Here is a 20,848-nt window from a genome sequence, read left to right on the forward strand (position 1 = left end):
AAGGCAGAGAGAGGAGTCCCCCACCAGGGGTGGGGGGAGTCTTGTGCAAAAGGCTTTCTTCCTGCAATAAAATGGAAGAGGTAGTCTTGGAGAGGCCCAGGTAAAGGAGGCTGTGAAGAATCCCCTGGTCGCTTGGTGGATGTCATCACTAAGCGGAGATTTGGAAGGATACGGAGAAAGGATAGAGCGAGTGAAGCACATGGTCTCCTTATGGTCTTCTGTAGGTTGGAGTGTACATTCGGGGGCTTTCCCCAGGGCCCAATGGAAAGATTCTAGTTTCTTCTGCACATGTCACCTCCTGCCCACCACGAACCCTGTAACCCACGACTCTGCTTGGCTTTCGCTAACTCCACCTGTTGCTGAAATTAAGCGTCACCAAGTACTTGTTGAGAGGTGCTTGGCAGAGAGATTTTGGTGGGCAGGCCAGAAACGAGGAGCATCAAACAGGAGGAGCTTTGACTCTCCCAGTTGCCTTTTCCTCCTCCAGAGTCTCTGTTTTGCTTGCCTTCATATTGATTTGGGCCAAAGCTGGAATGCTCCAGGGGGAAGCAGGCATGGGAAACACTGGTGGGGACTAAACCATGCACGGGGGCATTTCCAAGTTCTTTTGGTTGGTTGCTCTGTCCCTGGTCTCCTTGCCCAGTACTCCCGTGTCCACCTCTCCCTCTTTTGCCTCGGGCCCCGGCCAAGCCCTTCCCAGTGGTATTTTGGCACTGGGAAGCGAGCTGTTCACCCGGCTTGCTGCAGGCACTTGCTCATGATGGCTGGTCCTCAAGGGGCCATGACTTGGACTGAGCCAGAAGGGGTGGCTGCCTTGTTTCCTACATTGCTTGTATGGGAGTTCCAGACTGAAAACATATGCCTGGGGCTGGGTGACGCCCAGAAGAACTCGGGGGCATAAGGCAAGCTGGTGCAGGCCACTGGTCCAGTCGGTAAAACCTGGGCTGAATTCCCCAGATGCTACCTTGAAGCTTATTCCCACTTTTTCCATGTCGGTTGGCTAGATTTGCTTTCTTCTCATGCAAAAACCAGTGCGTATTTTTTTCAAATGTATGCATCAGTTGTACACATCTTTAAGATGTATGCACTTTCTACCATTGATTAAAGCATATTTGTGCACATTTCATGCACATTTGTCCAATGTACGCATACCATTGAATGCATTTGTTGGGCTCTGTGAACCAGGCTGCAAGTTCAGGAATACATGTGGATGCAGACTGGGGCCAAATTGGGTTCAGTCCACAAGGTACAAACTGGGTTTTCTTGGTCAAAAACCAACTGAACCAAATTTCTCATGCATCCTTAGGCATGCCTGGGGATGTTCAAACTGTAGCCCAACATATCTGGAGACCTCAGCCTGGGAAAGGCTGAGCTAACCTGTTACTTAATGCAACGAACATTCTGCCCAGGGTTTCCCAAGAACTTCTCCCTGCTTTTGAGTGATTCACTCCTGTAAAGTTTACTGAGTCCATGAGAAGAATCCCTGTCCTGAGGAGCTTGCAAGCTGACAGAGGGGCAAATGTTTGCACCCAGCTTTTTATCCCAGGGGAAGCTCAAATAACAACAGTGTACATTTCGGGAGGATGTACATGGAGGATTCATGAAACGTAGAATTATATCCATGTTGGCTTACCGATCCTTGAACCAGGCTGCTTGCTGTGGAAGGAATTTCGATGCAGCCCGAATGTGAAATATTACTCCAAATATACAGAGCGGATGCCCTTCTCACTCCGTGTTTACCGCTGCCGAGTTTCTCTGTTTGGCCACAATGACTAACGGCTCATCCATGCCTGGCCGTGTTTGAAGGCGGTGAGTGACGGGGGAAACATGAGCAGTCCACCCGCCCCCTCCTTTTTATGGCAAGATTGTTTAGGCTGAGAAAGTGCTTAGGAAAACCCGCATTTGCTCAAGGAGGACATCCTATGTCCTGAGGGAAAACAAGTCACCTGTGAGCAAAAGAAGCAGTGAAGGAAAGATGTGAACTGAAGCAGGTTTATCCATCTTTTCCCCACCCAGGTGCTTGCCTGATGGCCATGTTGATGGGGGATGACGGGAGTTGTAGTCCAACGCATCTGGAAAGCACTGGGTTGGTTTAATTCATTCAGTAGATTGATCCATTAAAGCACTGGTTCTCATTCCTGAGGCGCCCCACAAGCTTCTTGTTTCTCCAGTGGGTCAGGCTGCATGGGTGAAGGAGCTCCTGGGAAAGATGGCTTGCATGGCCAGTAACTTCAGGGGTCTGTTGGCTGAGGTTTGAGGCATGCCGGGAGGCAGCAACTGCAGCAGCATCCCAAACCAGGGATTGCCAGTTCAGTTGCAGCTTGGTTTGCAAACCAGCTTTCAATCCTGGTTTCAGATCCTGGTTTGGCAGCTACTTGCAAACCATGGTTTGTCAGATGGCTGCTTCACACATTGTAACAAACCATGTTATGGCATTCGTGTACAAATAGTGGCCATTTTATCAGAATTTCTCGCAACAAAATTTCTCTCCTATTAAATGTGAATGTCTAAGGTAATCAACTGATGATTTAGTGGCATGTTTGCTTCTAGGTAGGTAGGAATTTATATTCTGTCCATTTGCATTATTTGCAACTGTAAGTAAGAAAAATTGAACAAGTATTGAGAAGCAAATATCAGTGGAAGGTGTAAAGTAAAGTAAGCAAAGCAATTCCTGGAAGTTTTAGTGAAGGATATATTTTAGTCAAGGTTTTCTGTTCAATAAGGCCCAATTACCATACTTAATATCTATTTTAATATTTATACTGTTCACAATGTTGAAATTGTGTTGTGTGCACTCTCACGAAATGGCAGCCTGGCTGGTTCTGGAACACTCATTTTCTGGAAGGCAAAGTGGTGAGATAACAGGAGGGTACCTGGCCCAAGAATCGGAAAGTACAAGGAGGGGCTTCAAGCTGAGCTCCAAAACTGCTCTGTTGAGCTCCAAGAAAGATGGTGGAACTTTGCCTGGTGTCGTACCAGCCTCCCAATTATTTTTTTAAATACATACAATAAAAGTCATTAGGGCCTGGGGGTGCCAGCAGGGATCAGGTTGGAGGTCCAGGCCTTTGGCCACTTGGGGCACAAAGTGTCTCTAACTCTTGCTGCCCTGAGGCTGGGCTTCAGCGTCTCCTCCTGAGATGGAGGCATCCGCATCTCCCTTGTAAAACCAGCCAGCACTCCGGGCAGCTTCCCTCTTGGGAGTGCAGCAGAAATGAGGGATAAGCTGGGACGAGGCCTCCGCCCCACCTGCTCCAGCGGCAGGGTGCCTCGTCTTTTTCCTCGGCTAAACCCCTTGCGCTCCTAAGGGGCTGAGCACAAACTGTGTTTCTAGTCCAGGCTGGTTTGTGCTCCAGTGGGAAGGCTCAAGTTCCTCGAAAGGCTGCCCAGTATTTGGACAGATTTGGAGGCTGAAGTAGTTGTCCAGGTATTTATATGTGGTTGGTGATGCATTCCCTCTGTCCTATTCTTCTCCCCTGAGATCACCTAAAATGGTAAGATGCTTTGAGCAGGATTAGGTCCATGAGTCCTGGGGAAGGGGGGTGGGCATCTGTGGGTAGCCCTCCCCCGTATTAATAGCCTCCCTTAACTATATGCTGGTGATCAAAGAGGGACGTGGTCGTGTCAGCAGAGCTCTCTTGGTTGTGAATTTGCTCCTGCAAGATGGCTTACCACCGGCACTCAGGTAAACAGGCGCAAGGGACTGCAGTTGGGGACGATGGACAGAGAAGGCTTTGCAGTTTTATGCAATGCAGGTTTTTTGCAATGTTTCTCCAGCAGGTTTTTTTTTTAAATCATGCAAAGGGTTCTTTATTTAATGCACCCTTAAGAGATCATTGAAAGCTTCTCAGCCAGGTACTGAACCTTTAGAGAGGCTGTGTGAGCAATGCTTTCAGAAGGAGCTACTTATGACTAGTGATTTGTTGATTGCTTTTGGAAGATTGTTTATCACCCCCCCCACAGAGTTTTCTTTTTTATTAGTATGTAAGAATGCTTATCTTATGTAATTATGTATTGCATTTCTGACATGCTCCAGAAGCACTTGAATAACCCTTACAGAAGCCCTTCAAGGCTGCCTGGGGAAATAGTACTGACCTGTGTTGCTCTCCTGATATTACGGTGCCCATTTCACAGATTTGGGAAACTGCGGTTGTGTCTGTGTGTGTGTGTGTGTGTGTGTGTGTGTGTGTGTGTGTGTGTGAGAGAGAGAGAGAGAGAGAGAGAGAGAGAGAGAGAGAGAGAGAGAGAGAGGAATTTGGTGAAGGCGACTGGATGGGTTTGCAGCTGAGCTGATTTGAACGGGGGGGGGGGTCACCTCTTGGTTCTACCTCTCCCCCCTGCATTTGCAGAGTCCATTACAGCCCCCACTGTGGGAGAGACACTTTTCCATCACAACAAAGGCCCGGTTTGTCCGTTGATGGATGCATCACTGGTTCTGAACCCCTGAAGGAATTCAGCACTTTCTGTGCAGGTTGGTAGGAAAATATTCAGGATTACGATTTAGTGCAGTGATCTGCACACTTAAGGTGCAACCCAGAGCAGATTTAGCCAGAAAAAGCCCATGATTCCCAGGACTGCCTGCCAGGTCATGCTATGCATTGTGAGCCTTTTCCTGTCTTAGGTTGCATGCCTTGCCGGGTATAAAACTCTGTGCACCCTTTACCTTTCCGCTTAGGTGGCAGATTGCATTTCCTGGCTTCTCTCCTTCCTCTCCTCTCAGACAGGCAAACCTAAAATTAAATCAGCGTGGAAATACAGGAGGACAATTGAGGATTACTTGAGCATATAATCAAATCAACATTTCTTTGGAAGCCCAGAGTGGAAAGCCAACCCGCTGCCCCCGTGGGAGTGGGAGGGGAAAGCATTGCCATGGACAGGAGGAAGGCTGGAGTTCTGCGACCGTCTCCTGGCCGCAGCTTGGGCAAATGGGGGCTGTCTGCAGCCAGTGTAAATTAAGGCCATCATTTATGGAAATTGAGAATATTTGCATGTTGCACGCCTAGGCCAACGGAAAGTCCTCCTGGGCCACAAGCTCCCAAGTTCTGCGAGCTCACTAAGCCGGAGCTCTCAGCCTTAAGGAGCAGAAGTTTGTTTGTATTCTGTTCTCACAGTTTCTTTTTTCAGAGTTACGTCTCATGTGCTTCTTCACTTGTGCAGAATCACCCCACCCACCCAACCACACAGCGCTGTGGTCCAAGGATTCAGGCTGTAGTCCGGCATGTAAAACATTCCTCGGATCTCTTGGGGCTACGATCCCTTGTGGTTCTGGAACAAAGCCCGGCCATCCGCTCTCTGGGGATGCGGCATGCCTGCAGCTCTCTTGCGCTGTGTGTAAACAGAGGCCTGTGCTTGTGTTGCCAGTTGTCGGTTCTCATCAAGCTGAAGCCTGGCTGGGTCCATTCAGAAGGATCGTCATCTTTGGGCAAGGGATGTTGAGGGAAGGCCCAGAGCACTGTTCCAAGGCCACGGGTGGGACCCAAGCAGTCGAGGAGGCGCAGCCCAGCACGTGCTCATTCACCTGGGCTGGGAGTCTTTAAAAGGCCCTTTCTCCTGAAGATGCCGTTTTGGTCAAACAGAGAGGAGGGCATTCGATCTGAGGGGGGAAACCTCAGGCAAAAAGATCCAAGGAGGGTGCTGCACTTGGGGGCATTATAGTAAGTGCCCCAGATAGGTTAGGGCGGGGGGCAAGCAGGTGGCCTCCCAGAAGTCTGGGGCTCCAAATGGCAAGTTTGGAGCACCGGCCCTGGTTAGGCACCACCTAACTCCACTTCTGTTGGGGCGCCCCTCTCTCCAGCACCCGTTTTCTGGCAAGGCGGGCTGTGCGAGTTGCAGCCTTGGTTGTGGGGCAGAAAGGCTTGTGTGCTGTTTGTGTTCTTCGCATCCAAGCACCCAGCAGCTGCTTGCGCTTGGAGATGTTTGCTGTTGTATGTACCTCTGGAGCATTCACGGCACTGGCTATGCGGCGAAGGAAGGTCTTAGGGCGTAAGAAGCTGGCTTCTGCCAAGCCAACCAGCAGCTTTCCTAAATTCTACCTGGAAATACTTTGGATCAAACTTGGGATAACACCCCCTCGCTAACAAAGGCCATAGTAAATAATATATAATAGTTAATAAGATGATGATGATGATGTTGTTTAGGAATGTTTTTATAGTATTGATTTGATTGACACGCTGCCTTCCACAAGGAATTGATGCTCAAAGTTCCTGACAACCAAAAACTTAAATAGCAACTTAGTTAAAATGAACATAAGCCAACATGTTACAAATGAAAGTTAAAAAAACACAGAAGCAAAGTGAGTGTGAAGGGGTCTTCCGGGCCATCTAGTCTGACCCCAGCTCCAGCTGGCTATGCTTGTGTAATCCCCAACAAGTGGACGTCCAGTCTTTGCTTGAACACCCTCCCCTGCAAGCCCATTCCACACCCTCGGGCCCTAACCTTCCGGATGTAAGTCCTGGCATTCCGTGATGAAGGAATAAAAGTGGCACCGGACTCAACAGACTGGGTTGCATGCTGCAAGCCAGCCTGAGTAACCCCCTTGCCTGCTGGTGGCAGGACTGTGGGGAGGGTGCCAACCTGGTCGCCTCTCAGCAGGGAGCTGCATGGCCTGGGGGCAGCCACAGAGAAGGCCCTGTCTCACTTTCCCAGCAATCATGACCCAGTTAGCCCAGTGGGTTTGCTGCTTTGACTGGCATCCATTTTCCCAGTGTCTTCCCCAGTGCTTTTCCTGTTTTTTAATGGGGGATGCCAGGGCTTCTGCATGTTTTGGCCCTGCAGATTTTTCAGAATGTACCCTTGGCTGCACTGTGAATTTGGAGAAACTTGTCGTGATTTTAGGCTTCTAGTAACTTGGGCTGCATCTTCCATTGCTAGTTAGCGGGTGTTCAGTACTGGGAACATGCACAAATACGTCCGGGCTGGGAACCCTGCCAGCTCTAAATGGAACCCTGAATGTGGAGTAAGAGCTCTGTGTGAACAGACATGGATTCAGATCAGCTGCCTTTTAGAGTCTCTGCATGCATCTGGACTGCTGAGGACCAGAAAAATGCCCACCAGACACTTTTTAACCGATGTAGAAGTTCGTAGGGTGCAGTTCTTTCAATATGAGAAACAGTATATAAATTTACCTTTGACTTCTCTGTCCCCTGCCACCCCTTCTCTTGTTGTGGGTTTATCGCCTCTCCACAAACCTCTCCTGAGGTTAAAACACATCCTGTGCTCCAGTCCTCTGCTTATCAGTTTCGCCTCTTACATTTGTTGCATTCTGCAAACTGTTGCCATGATACCATATACTTTATATAGCAGGACCAAATTCCGAGTAAAGGGCGAGTGAGTCAGGAAAACAATGGGGTAATGTGTGTATATTTAGACTGGGCGGAGAGAACATTGCAGAAATGGGTTAGCAATTAGCACATTTGTTTTTCTTAGCTCTCCCTGGTCCGGCATGGATGTCTGCCTGCAGCAGCATTCCTTGCTAGATGCTCTGGGGTTTCGTTAGTGCGGCCCTATAATTTTGGCTGCTTCAGGCAGGCACGGTGATTGGCAAGCCGTGGGCCAGATCCGGCGCTCAGGACTGAAAGCTCCCTTATCTTAAAAAAGAAAAAGGGAATCAGCAGCAAAAAGTAGCTCCTGCTCTCAGAAGTGGTCCCCAGACCCTCCCATGACGGATGGATGGCGGGCGGGCGCCCAGACAAATGGGAGACAGGCGGAGGCCAACGAAGCTGGAGAGTCTGAAAGGAGGAGGGAGGTGGTGTCCTACGGGGAAAGCAATGCATTGCTACCGGAATGAACAACAGAAACAGCCCTTCCGCTCTGCTGTGGAATGTGGGCACATCCTGACTCCAGGAAGAGCCGAGATGTGTCTGCTTCCTCCAGACGCCCACTTGGTTGCGAGGCTGAGCCTGGGGCCATAGATTCTGGGGCCGAGAACCGACTTTGCTCCTTTGCAGAGGGCAACTGGGCAACGACGAGGTGGAGTCTCAGTTCTCCCTCTGGGGACATTCTGGTCTCCCCTGGCTCCACAGCCCATGAGCGACTTGAGCTGGGAAGGTGCTGCTTAGGTTCAGAGCTTCTGCAGGGAGATTTGGAATGTGCAGGACTGGAAGGGGAGTTGGGCGTCACTGAATCTTGTGCTCCGTCGCTGGGCCTGCAACGGCAGCCTCTTGGGCAGGCAGGAGGGTCTCCAAGCATTGCTGAGAAGCCTCTGGCGAAGAGGAGCCTGTGCCCTCCGGAGGCAGCCCGCTGAGGGTAGAACAGCTCCTGCCGCCCGGAGGCGTCTTCTGATATTTAGGTGGAACAGGCATCCTTGCAGTTTCCACCTGCCAATTCCAGCCCTGCTCCTGCGAGCAGCAGAGATTGTGCCTGCTCCATCTTCTTCTCCACAAGAGCCGTTCAGACACGCGAAGTGTGCTGCCGAGGCTTCCCTTAACCTCAGTCCCCCGCTTGGCAGTTCAGCCCCTGGTGAGCATGCCGAGGGTCCCAGGTCTGATTCCCGGCATCTCCAGAATTCCTGCCTGGAACCCTGGAGAGCTGCGGCCAGCCATGGCTGGGAAAATTGGGCTGGATGGGTGACGGAGCTCACTAGGGAACTGCTTGTTGTAATTTGCACGTGCTCTAAGCCTGGAAGGAATGTATTCTCTACGGCCAGCCGTATTTGTAAAAAGCAACTCATGGAGCGGGTTTTTGATTTCAGAGAAAAAACTCAGACAGAAAAGCTCATGGGCCATGAGCTTGCTCGCCCAGGGCAATCAGGTGCAACAAAGCCCCTCAGGCCCTATGCTTTTATGTGCCTCTGGTGGGGGGCAGACAAGGCCTCCGCAAGATTTGGGGATCCAGCCATACTGGGCCATCCCTTAACCACACCTCTGACTCTAACTCATGGTAGGGCAACTTCCTGCATTCCTGGTTTGCTTTTATCCAGTCCAAGCACCCAGCTCCCTTTCATACAAGATTTGGGTCTCCCACGTCAGCCTCCTCTGCAAAGGTGTAAAATGCAGCTCAGAAGTTTCTGGCTTCCACCTTGAATAGAATTGGCCCATTAAGCTCCTTTCTTTCATCAAGGCATGAGATCAGTGCTCTGTTTCTCTTTCTTACATGGTGCATTAAGCGCCATTGCCGGGTTGTCCCTCTGGGTTGGGCCTTAAAATTGAAGAGCATCACGTGATCTGAAGTAAGTGTCTTTGGATCCTGGACAATCAGCGGGCCTTAAAAACAGAGGAAATGGCTACAGACAAACAAACCCTTTGAGTTTACAAAGCAACACATAATTGGCCCTTTGGTGGCATTTTTTAGATATTTCAAGCCTGTTTACTTCTTTGGGAAAAGAGGACTCTTCACTGGATTTGATGCAGCTTGTCTTGGCCAGGGTAATCTTTCAACTTGGCTCCACAGCGCTAACCTTTGAAGTTGATGTCAACAATCATCTTGCAAAACATGAATGTTTGGGGTCTTTGATGTGCCCAAGTACATGGAGTCCGTGTGACTCCTGGATGCTTTTGCTGTAGCGTTTATTTTATGTTGCCTGTTCATTTATTTCCCAAGCCGCCCATGGTTTCCCGGTTCTTAGTCAGCACTTGAGGCAAATTCATACTCTTGTCAAGGTACTGCTCCAAACCAGCTGACTGTCAGAAAGGTGCAAGGCAGCTTGGGAATTTAGTGAGCCAAGCCGGAGATGCCACATTGCACCAAAGTTTCCCCGCCTCTCATGTGAGCACTTGGGGGATGGCAGGTGGCCAGGGGAACAGAAGCAAATGTCATCTGATTCCCATAGCCATGATGAAGGCACACTTTGAGTGAGTAAAAAATGCACACTGCACATGCTCAGAGTCTCTGCTGTAGGTTTCTTCAGAATCACAGAAGTGGCTGCATTTGAGCAAATGGAGAATGTAGGAGAATTTGTATTGCTCAGGGGTGAAGGGCAAAAGGGAATGTTGCTTGTGCACAGCTATCCAGACCTGGTTAACATCAGACCATGAATTTGGGGTCTAGAACTGTGTAACTACAGAGGTGGACCAGGAGATACCTGGGAAGATATTGTAAGGCCCCTGTTGCTTCACCGAATTTCTGAGAAAAGGAAGGCAAAGATGCTTGTCTTTCCCACGAGGTCGGAACAGGCATGTTCTAGGATGTCTTTTTCTGTCCCCGTGTCTGCCTTCCCACCTGTGCAACCTATTATTTATTTACAACTTTTGTAGACTGTCCCATTACCCAAGTCTTGGGACGGTTTAACAATACAAAATGTAAAAAACAAACACGCCCCCCCCCGCCCCACACAGTGTCCTAACATTTAGTTAATAATAAAACCCCAGTTAAAACAGTCAGGTCTTAAAACAGTAGGAAAATAAAATGGCTTCGGCCAGGTGCTGAAAAGAATAAAGGAACAGTGCCAGGTGAACCTCTCTGGGGAGCGAATTCTACAGTCGGGGCGCCACCACAGAGAAGGCCCTTCTCTGGGTAGTCACTCTCCTAAACTCCTTCAGGGAGGGCTCCTGGAGAAGGGCCTCTGCCCCAGATCTTAAGGGGCAGGCAGGCACATATAGAAGGAGGCACTCCTTCAGGTGACCCATACCGTGCCTTTTAACTTAGTGATGCCACAGGGCTGAGTGGCAAATAGTGACCAGTGCTGGATTTTAATTTGAGCTGGGCATCGGTGGCTCTTACTCAGTGCCATGTGAGCAGAACACTTGATTGGATGGTCCCCTTTACACTGCTAATGCTGACAAAAATTCCAGAGGGGGCAACAGCCCTGTCATGTTTCTGGCACTCATGAAGTTCCCTGCTCTCTGTTCCCTTATCATTCCTGGCACAGAGAGGAAAGAGATTTTTGGGTGCCACCTTGTACTGTCCAGCTTACTTGGGGTGGGGTGATGCTGCTTGTCTCTGAGGCTCTCATTGCCGACCGCTCCCCGGTGCGGTTGTTTGCAGGAGGCTAAGCCTGGTCCCGCGGTCCCACCCTAGCTGCACCCTGGCACCTTTTCGGAAAGGGCAGCCCGCTATTCATGATCATGCTCAAATTTAGCCGGGTGATGCCGGCCTAGCTATTTAATCTGCGTTTTGCATCTGTTGGTTTCCTGTGGGCCATGAAAGTTTCTTAGACCCCTTGCTCCTGCAAGGGGAAAAATGCCACCTAACTATTGCTTTCCTGAAGGCCAGGCTCCGTGTCAGTTTGCAGCACTGCACTTCGATGTTCCACGTGATACCGCGGCTCTGGCTAGACCTGTTGCCCCAGTCTGCCCAGAACTCCTTTAGGTGGACCAGAATGGACGCTGAAGCCTAAGATAAACCCCACCCTAAACCAAGCGAGGGAGCGAGCTGGCCTTCACCGAAGTAGCACCCAGTGGATAAAAATGAGCCCGAAAGTGTTTCGGAAGTGCCGTTTACTGAATGGAGCTAATAAAGCGATTATTTCCCCAAAACTAGTGAACTCGCAGATCTGCAGCTACATAGCGACTGCCTGAGCTCAGGCTTGGCAAGTGGTTGTGAGAAGAAGCTCTGGGCTGAGGCTGACTGAAAGCGAGCCCACGTCCTCGTGGCCTTCAACGGGCCGTCATGCGCCGGCGCCATAATTCCCTGCTTTGTTTTGCCCCCCTTTCCCCAAAGGGCCCAGCAGTTACACAGTGGGCACCATGTCGGAGCGCTTCGACTGCCACTACTGCCGTGATCCGCTTCACGGCAAGAAGTATGTGCAGAAGGAAGGCCGCCACTGCTGCGTCAAGTGCTTTGAGAAGTTCTGTGCCAACACCTGTGCAGAGTGCCGGAAGCCGATCGGGGCCGACTCCAAGGTAGGGGACGCTCAGCGCCTGTGTGAGAAACAGCTGGGGCTTGAGGGCCCGAGTGACAGTGATTTAGCAGTGTTCATGCTGTGCTAGGTGCTGTACAAGCCACGGCAGGGACTCAATACCTACGACTTGCAGGCAAATCTAGGAGGGTGGCAGGGCATGAACAAAGAGCAAACAGGCAAAGGAAGACATAGCATAATTGTTGAAGAAAATGCCTTTAGCAGATGACAGAAGGGAAGTCAGAGTAACATTTAATTGCTGGATGCATCTTTTGGCTGGGATATTCGTAAATTAATAAATGTACCCTGCTCACATGAGATCCCTCTGTAAGCACCTCAAGGGCAGTCACAAAGAGGGTGGTCAAGAGCTCCTCTTGCTGATGCCAGAGTGCGGGATGCGGAATAATCAGCTCAAGTTGCCACAACCCAGATCCAGGCTGGACATCAGGAAAGGCTTCCATACGGTCAGAGCAAAAGGAAGCTGCCTGGAGAGGTGGGGGCTCCCCCGCACTGGAGACATTCAGGAAGAAGCTGGGCAGCCTCTGCGTGGGATGGTGTGACCTGGTGTCCTGCAAGAGGAGTGGGGTGGACCCGGTGGGTGTGATGTTTTGGGTGTGATGGGGCATTAGATGTAATGGTGCCTCTTCCCTGGAGTGGCAGTGAAAACTGGATGGTGAGGGTTGTCCAGAGTGGTAACGCAGCACTGAAATGCAGCTCTGAAGAGCATTTTGAGCTGTCTCTAAAACCAGTGTGGGGCAAAGACCATCTTTAGCAGTTGCTCGACCCAGCCAGCAGTGTGTGTGATGAACAGAAGTAGATTGTGCCTCACGGCTTGCAGGTGCCACCTGATAGTTTGGGCTACAACTGCCAGCAGCCCCTAACCACTAGGACAGAAAGTTGGACTAGGGACCTGGGAGACCCTAGTTCTAGTCCTCACTGGGCCACGGAGCTCCCTGCGTGTCCTTGGGCCAGCCACTCGCTCTCATTGCAGGTGGCTGTTGTGAGGATAAAATGGAGCCATGTAAGCCACCTTAGCTTCCTCACCAGAGAAAGAAAGGTGGGATATAAATGCAGTGCAATAATATCAATATCAGTATCAATACACTAATAGCCAGTGGCTGACCTACAAGCTGCCTGCTTCCTTGAAGCATTGTGGTCTTTCCTTTCCTGGGCTCTGACCCTGCGGAGGTTGTGGACCGCGTGGCTCTGGCAAAGACCTTGCCGGGGAGGCAGAGCCAGGTCCAGGTCCTGCTTCTGCTGCCCCTCGGAAGGCCCTGCGGTCACGGCTGCTCTTCCCCCCCGCAGGAGCTGCACTTCAAGAACCGCTACTGGCATGAGAACTGCTTCCGGTGCTTCAAGTGCTACACCTCCCTGGTGAACGAGCCTTTCATGCTGAAGGAGAACAACAAGGTGTGGTGCAACAAGTGCACCGCTGCCGACGGGGCGCCGCACTGCAAGGGCTGCCTGAAGCCCATCGTGGCAGGTAGGGGCCTGGCGGGCCGCCCTCGCCCGCAGGGGGTGCTGTCTCCTGGGCACACTGGCAAGCGCTTGGCCTGGCAGCACATTTTCTCTTGCGATGCGGGCAAAACGTAGGGCTGGTTTCCATGTGCAGCAACACACGCACACAGATGGCCCAGTCCTCTGTGGACTGCGCCACTTCCGCATGCAGGTGGTGATGCTATGGATGGGGCTAGATATTTATATGCTCTCCGCATCAAGATCTCCCAACCTGTGTGAAGCCAGCATGTCAAGGAGAAAGGCTCTGGCAGGTTCGTCATCTTCAGTGTTCGCAACGTGCAAACCTACACGGACCCCTCTATCAAGACGCTGAGGTGGCCCAGTCCGAGGTGACCATACCACACGTTCCAGTTCTCCCAGATGCATCTTGCCACCTTGGTGTCTTCCAAAACAAATGGCTTCCAGGCCTGAGTGTGGGCCCCATCCCCTCCTCTTGTGTGTTTGCAGGTGATCAGAATGTGGAGTATAAGAAGACCATCTGGCACAAGGAGTGCTTCACCTGCAGCCAGTGCAAGCAGGTGATTGGCACAGCCAGCTTCTTTCCCAAGGGTGATGAGATCTACTGTGTCACCTGCCACGAGCATAAATTTGCCAAGACCTGCGTGAAGTGCAAGAATGTAAGTACTGCAGATGGTCGTGACTCTTCCAGTATCTTCCCATTAGAATAAAATGATGCTCTTAGGCTTTCTGTGCATCCAGAAAGGCAGATTGGTGCTCCGTTTCCCATTGTTCTCCTGCTCCGTATTAGCAATGATATCAGAGCTCATGCAGCTATAGCTAAACAGACCCATTTTACAGATGGGAAAATGATGGCCGCATTAGTTAGAACGTGGACCTGCCGGTCTTTCTAACCCCAACCCTTATTAACCAGATTACGTGCTGGCCCTGAAATGAGGTTTAAGTAGTGGAAACAAACCCTTCCTGGATGACCTGCAGGCCGTTTTGGGTGGGAGTCGTGTGTCCAGGAGTGCCGGAGTGCCGTGTTCTGACAGTTGGGCGACTCCTCTGTGCTAGGCGATCACCTCCGGAGGAGTGTCCTACCAGGATCAGCCCTACCACTCCGAGTGCTTCGTGTGCGCCACCTGCACGAAGAAGCTGGGAGGACAGCGCTTCACGGCCGTGGAGGATCAGTTCTACTGTGTGGATTGCTACAAGTCCTTCGTTGCCAAGAAGTGCAACGGCTGCAAGAACCCCATTACAGGTGGGCCGGCCAGATTGCACAAGGCAGCGCTTGGTGGGAGCAAGCGCCTGTCCCATCTGGCTCTGCCACACAGCGTATGGCATCCGGGCATCTGGATGTGCAGCCAGACAGCCTGGAAATATCCTCTGCTGGAAGGCACTGGCCCCGTCCAGAGAAGGCTTAGCCATGCCTACGAACTGTTTGAAATCTGTGGGACCAGTTCATTGACACGAACGAGCCCCATTTATTTCAAACAGGAGTTAAACAGGATTGACTTTTTTGTGTTAGCGATGGCTGTATTTCAGGTGGGCTGGGGCTGATAGGAGTTGGATTTACTGACATCTGGAAGGTCACTTTCTCCACTCTTGGCCTTTTTTCTGTCTTGAATCGACTGCCAATGACTCCATTCCCAGTAGCACTAGGGGGAAGGAGATACCCCTTCCACATCATGCTATAAATGTCGATGCTATTCCGGCTCATCATTTTGTTTTTCTACACTAAGCAGCCTTGAATTGCATCCATTGAAGGGGTGCAGATGCCACTGCATTAGGGCTGTGCATAGAAGGTACATCAAACGCCCCTCAATTGCACGTTGCAAGTGCTGCTGGCTGAGTTCATGGGGTTTGAATCTGGGCCTCCTCAAGTGGAGTCTACTGGGTTACAGCAGCGTTTCTACAGTTTCTAACACCCTGGAAAGGGTCTTGCTTTTGTAGCTTGGCTTAGATCGTAAGAGACAGGAGAAACGGCTGCTAACCAGCTCCGTGATCTCCTTGCCTTTTTCAATTCCCTTTTATCAACAGGCTTTGGCAAAGGCACCAATGTGGTCAGCCATGAAGGCCACTCCTGGCACGAATATTGCTTCAACTGCAAGAAGTGCTCAATTCCTCTGGCGAACAAGCCTTTTGTCTACCACGTCGAGCAAATTTATTGCCCGAGCTGCGCTAAGAAGCTGTAAGGGAGAGGACAGCAGACACCGGCTAGCCCCGTGCGATGGAGCAAATGTCGACCCTTGCGCTTGGATTCCAGCTGCCTGACTGTAGGATTTCGCATTTTAAGGTCTCACTCCCACTTGCTTTCTTAACAAACGTAAGGTCCTTTTCTCACTCTGTAAGTGATGTCAAAATAAAAGCCCATAGACATTTAGGGCACAGCTTTGCACATCCAAATATATCTACTGTCTATTCTGCACATTTTGATGATAACTGAGCACAGGTAAAAGCAAGCAGCTGATTAGGTTGCTGTCTCCTAGAAATGCAGTACAACAACGATGATTTCCCATGATTGCTTTTAATGGGAGCTCTCTGCTCTCCTTTTGTGGTGCTGTTCCCATGAACAAAACCTTGGGAACGAGTTAAGGCCTGCTTTAAGCATTCATCAGGAACACCATATTTTAAATCAAACTTTTAAGGAAAGCGATGCCATCTTTGATTCCCCTTTTTGTGACTGTCTTTTAGTTGCGAGAGCCCCCTTGTGGTACCCACCAAAATGTAAAACATTTCTTTCCAGATAAGTGCATGACTACCTGTGCGCCCGATTTTCAAACACTCCTGTTCCACCAAGGATGGAACAGTCTCTCCCCTTTCTAAGTTAGAATTGTCCTGCTTTTTCAGCAATGATCCCAGTTTTCCAGAAACAGCCCCTCCTTTCCAGCTGTTTACAGACACTGGGTTATGCCTACATAACTTCATTTTACAGTGTTTGCCTTGCAAATACATTCAACCGTCTTTTCCCATGGCTTTAAAAGAGCAGGTTTGTGTGTAGCTTCTGATCGTTGGGGGAGCAAGGGACAGGAGCAGCCCTGTGGTAGGCAAAGCACTGAAGACTCACTCAATGCAAGCAAACATTTTGTAGAGCAGAATGCCCAAAATTCCAGTGCAGCCTGGAATTGTATGTACATCTCTGATCTTACCAAGGAGCAATGTTACAGGGGATTAAAAAAAAAAAAAAAAAGGCCGTCTGACTTGTCTCCCCATGGTTTTTGATTTAAGGTTTGGATGCAAAGTAATCTATATACAGGTACTAGCAACATTACACTTGTTTTCTTAATCTGCTATTAAAGAAATACTGCAGCAAATGTATAATATATAGCTTCTTTTAATCTGTCTTTGAGGTCACTGCTGACCCTAGAATAAGCCACCCTTAAGTACATTTAGGAAACAACCATCATCCTTTGACTTTTTGGATTGCAGAAGCAGTTTGCTTGACTACTAGCTTTTATACTTCACTACTGAAATATGCTTTTAATGTAGAATTTCATCATTTTTGCACGTTTGCTTGTGAAGCCTGGGCATTAGAAAATGCCATATATGCAAATTGAATTAAGGGGGAGCATGGTTGTAAGTCCTATATGATATTACAAAAGCATTTTCTCTAATAAATAGGAAACCACTGCTTGTTTGCATTCAATATTGTGTTTTTATTGCGATACCTTTCCAACACCAGAGGCATTGACACTATTCATCATCCCTCAAAGTCTACCCATGCCTGGCTCATCTTAGTTATTTTCAACTGTTTCTGGAATCAGGACCGACCTTTAAGACACCATGACCCACTTCTATTTTTAACCATGTTCTGTGTTTGCCCCGCCTTGCTTTCACTGCTCCTCCCTACAAAGAGGTGGAGGGCTGCGTGACCCACTCACTGTTGACTTTGGCAATTCTCACCGCTGACAGGTGGGTTTTGATAGATACCAAGGAATGCACCCCCAGTGAATGAAAGCTTGCCTAGCCCTCGTTTGGGCTAGCAGAGGGGCTTCAGGGTCTCTTTGCATTCCCTTTAAAAATGATGCAGTTGTTCAGGCAACTTCTTAAAGCAGGGGAGACTGGGGGGTGGAGGGGAGGGTTTACCTAATAACCTATCACAGCCAGACAGCTTTCAGTTGCAAAGTTTATTTCACAGTGCATATGTATTTACATACAGTGGTAACAAAGCATCCAACAGGCATCAGTTTGCACAGAAAAATTATCAGCATCGTCATGCTTGTTAGAATGATTGTCTCTGCCAGAATGAGCGAGCGCTATTGTACAAAAATACATCGTTTGTTGAACTAAGGCACTACTCTAACTGTTCTAAACACCTGGAAACAGCAAGCACTCTGGGGAGCATGGAAGACGAGGACCACAATGAAAAGGGAAGCCGCTCGGTTTTCTAATGCAACCGGGATGGCAATGAACAGGGGAGGGATGCAGCACAAGTACCTACACTGGGGAGCTGATGTTGTCCATCCTTTCTGGATTGCACATCCATGATTTGTGGCCACTTGCCATAAGCCATGCTGGCTGAGGCGAGTGGGAGCTGTAGTCCAGGCCAGGTGGGGTGCATGGGGGAGAAGTGCTCTATATTAGAAAAAAATGGGGGGGGGGCAGCTGCAAGGACAAATTAACCGGGCTGCTGGCGGCTGCAGCCATCTCTTGAGAAAGCAATTCCTCCAAGACGGCCGTCAAGCTGTGAGCACAGGGCAAGGAACACAAGGCCACCACCCCAGCAGGGCAGAAGTGGTCTGTGCTCATTTCTTCATGCTGCACGAAGTCTGGGTAGCGGACTGGGACAATGAGGCTGCTCGGTGCAGACCATGCCTTCAGTGCAGAGGGCCGGGGCAAGCAGCACGACGAAGCCCGGGATGAACATGCGGAATAATGAGCATGGACAGAAAATAAACACACAACTTCATGGGTCTAATACTGGTTTTATGTACACAAAAATAATACTTACATATATGAAGAGCAACTTAAATACAGGTAATGTCTTTTTAGAAAACCATCTGAAACACACAACTAAGGACAACGGCGCAAGGGAAACAATCTGCCAGGGGCTGTCCCTGTGGCTGCCACTAGCTTCATCTGGAGTACACATGAGACCCGTAAAACAGAACGGAAGCTACATGGCAGCCCGGTGTGGTGGACTGGATGCAACTGGTTTCTATTTTCTCTAAGCTTTATCAAGACGTTGTCTAAGGCCATCCATCGAGAGGCTGAGATGACATAAAAGGGGCTAAGATGAAGAGGGGTGATGCACTCAGTTGGTCTCCCTCTAAAGCATGTGACCTTGGGAGCTGCTCAGCCATGCTGGCCTTCATTCCAGAACCTTTGAACATTTACTCTTAACCGGATCTTACCTCGTGCCTTCACACCACACTACACCTGTGTGCACAGGAGTTGTTGGGGGGGATTATCACAGTGGCCATACTCCCTATAACACACACACATCCACACCGCAATGCTGAGGGGGCGAGCTTCAGCACCGCCAGTCCCAATGGCCACCCCCCTGCACCCTGCTGCATTTAAGGGCAGCATTAAGATGGAGCAGTCTGGCATCGTGGGTCACCGTGTTTAACTCTCCACTTGTCTGGAGTGAGTGCTTGTTTTTAAGTGCTGGTAGGAGTCTCGCTTAATCTCAGTATTTTTTTTTTTTAAGTTAGGAACAACTGGACAAAAAAAATGAAGCCTGAAGAGGTGGGCTGCATTTTCCATTATTTAAGTTCATCTCTCTGTTGTGACGAGCATATGAATGAGGCTAATGCTAGTAACACATGACAAAGATGGGTTTGGTTTTAATGAGCATTAGATTATCACATTTTATTTTGCTTATTGTGCTCCAAAGTGTGTAGGAATAGTTGATTAAGTCTGTAGTACAAGCCTCAGTATTATCACACTAACAGCAAGATTAAAGACCCACAGGCAAATTTAGTGAACAGTTCATCAAAAGGAGAACAGGCATTATTTTAAAAAGGAAACCTTGTTAGAGATCCAGTAACAAAATCTGAGAAAGAAATAGCGTCTCCCTGAAAAGATTTCAAGGTGCTGAATCAGGCAGGGTAGGTGCTTTTGTTTTTTGCACAAAACTTGGAAGTGGACAAAAGGTTCACAAGCAGCTTTTTACTGTTTGTTTTGTTTTCAAAACAAGGCCTTCATTACTTGATGAAACCCTGCATTCCTAGAGCACCGTCAGGAGTGTTCTGGGCTTCTAGCGTTCACAGTTCTGCTCAGAAGTGAGAGAGAACTTCTTAGTCCCCTCCACACTAAGGGCTGGATGCATGGATTTAGTTTGAGGGCTCAGCACCAGTTTGGCAGGAGCGTTGGGGTGTGAGTGCCACACTGGGGAAAGGCTTCTGTGCAGGAAAATCTACATGGAACTAGTAGTGCACACAAGTCTATTTCATTCCATTCGGTGAACTGGGCATGCACGCTCCCCACAGAGAAACACGGGTGTGCAACACAGTCCTATGTAGGACTCTCTCACACATACGTAATCATAAGATTGCTGAGGGAGCAAGTCTACCCTAAGAGTGAGCTGAGTCACTCTCCACCAAGAAGGCCACTGCGCTCAAATCTTACAGTTCCCGCTAATGAAAAGGTTAATTCACTGAACAGTATGTGGAAAGGGGGGTGGGAGACATGCACTGTTTCTGGGTTGCAGCAAGATGCGGGGAGGGGTGGTGGTGTGACAACCCACCAATAATTCCCCTGCCCCCAATTTCCCTCCTATCTCAGGCCACCCTTCATTTCCCCAAGACTTTCATTTTTCTGTGAACCTTGTTCTGGAAAACAGAATTCAATGCAGCTCTGCCAAGTTTAAGCTGAGAGTATTTGGTTTGCTGGACACAGAAATGCTGTTAATTTTGCTTCCACTTGACGTGAGAGACAGCCGTCAAAGTGCATTACCTGAAGCAGCCTCTATTGGTTTGGTCAAGGAATTCATGGCACTTTCCTCCTCAAATGCCAGCTTGGGACTTGAGGGCACTGCAGCAGCATCGTTAAAGTTTTGGGCTGATAGATCAGCAGCAAGGCTATCTGAACTTCGCTTGCTTGACTTGGGGTGCAAGCCAAGGTCAATGATCTCTTCAAAATTCCATGCTGAAGATTTTCCATTCAGGTTAGAGATAAATCCAATGGGGTGATTGGCTTCATTAACATGCAAGATTTCAGAGTTCCCCATAAATGTTTCTTTTGCTGGAGGGCTGGAAAGAAAGCAGTAAAGAAAGTGTGTGCCCTGCACCTATTCTTAACTTTTCTTAATGCACTGAGGCAGTATTTCTGACATAACTAGTTGGACCTTTGCATTTCTTTCTCAGACTATTTGGGAACAAAATGTAACTATGTTATCCTTCACTTCCTTCAGCCAGTAGGGAGCCAAAAGGATTGTACAGTTATCCAAGAATCACTATTCTGAAAGGCACTGCACCTTTCCTTTAAAACTTTTAAAAGGCCAAATCTTCAAGACCTGCTGTATTGATGTCTTATTCCGCTTTGGGATAAGCAGGGTATTTCTCATTCTTTTTTAGATGCAGAACGACTCACAAATATTTCATGATGCTGACAGAATTCAAAGCTTGCTTCAAACTGCCGGTCGGCCCAGTTTGGCACAAGGAAACTGTTAAGCGC

At 49.3% G+C, this 20,848-nt stretch overlaps 2 protein-coding genes across 12 annotated transcripts in view; one reads left to right on the forward strand and one right to left on the reverse strand.

The window, feature by feature from the left end:
• The window catches only part of FHL1 (four and a half LIM domains 1), a 29,516-nt gene extending 12,642 nt beyond the window's left edge, over positions 1–16,874 (forward strand). For 3 of the 4 annotated variants that reach the window (XM_044452657.1, XM_044452656.1, XM_044452658.1), the window contains exons 3-7: positions 11,593–11,774; positions 13,076–13,253; positions 13,736–13,905; positions 14,303–14,489; positions 15,269–16,874. In XM_044452657.1, the coding sequence (XP_044308592.1) occupies positions 11,619–11,774; positions 13,076–13,253; positions 13,736–13,905; positions 14,303–14,489; positions 15,269–15,423 (846 nt within the window). In that variant the 5' untranslated portion in view covers positions 11,593–11,618 and the 3' untranslated portion in view covers positions 15,424–16,874. Of the gene's footprint in view, positions 1–3,564; positions 3,683–11,592; positions 11,775–13,075; positions 13,254–13,735; positions 13,906–14,302; positions 14,490–15,268 lie in introns of those variants that run through there. The other variant, XM_044452655.1, reaches the window with a different exon arrangement.
• Positions 16,875–18,137: 1,263 nt separating this feature from the next.
• MAP7D3 (MAP7 domain containing 3) overlaps positions 18,138–20,848 on the reverse strand; it is a 43,550-nt gene continuing 40,839 nt past the window's right edge. For all 8 annotated transcript variants that reach the window (XM_044452646.1, XM_044452642.1, XM_044452647.1 and 5 more), the window contains one exon: positions 18,138–20,424. In XM_044452646.1, coding sequence (XP_044308581.1) covers positions 20,115–20,424 — 310 coding nt within the window. In that variant the 3' untranslated portion in view covers positions 18,138–20,114. The remainder of the gene's footprint in view (positions 20,425–20,848) is intronic.

This window comes from Varanus komodoensis, unplaced genomic scaffold (assembly GCF_004798865.1).
Source record: "Varanus komodoensis strain SLA01 unplaced genomic scaffold, ASM479886v1 scaffold74, whole genome shotgun sequence".
Lineage (NCBI taxonomy): Eukaryota > Metazoa > Chordata > Lepidosauria > Squamata > Varanidae > Varanus > Varanus komodoensis.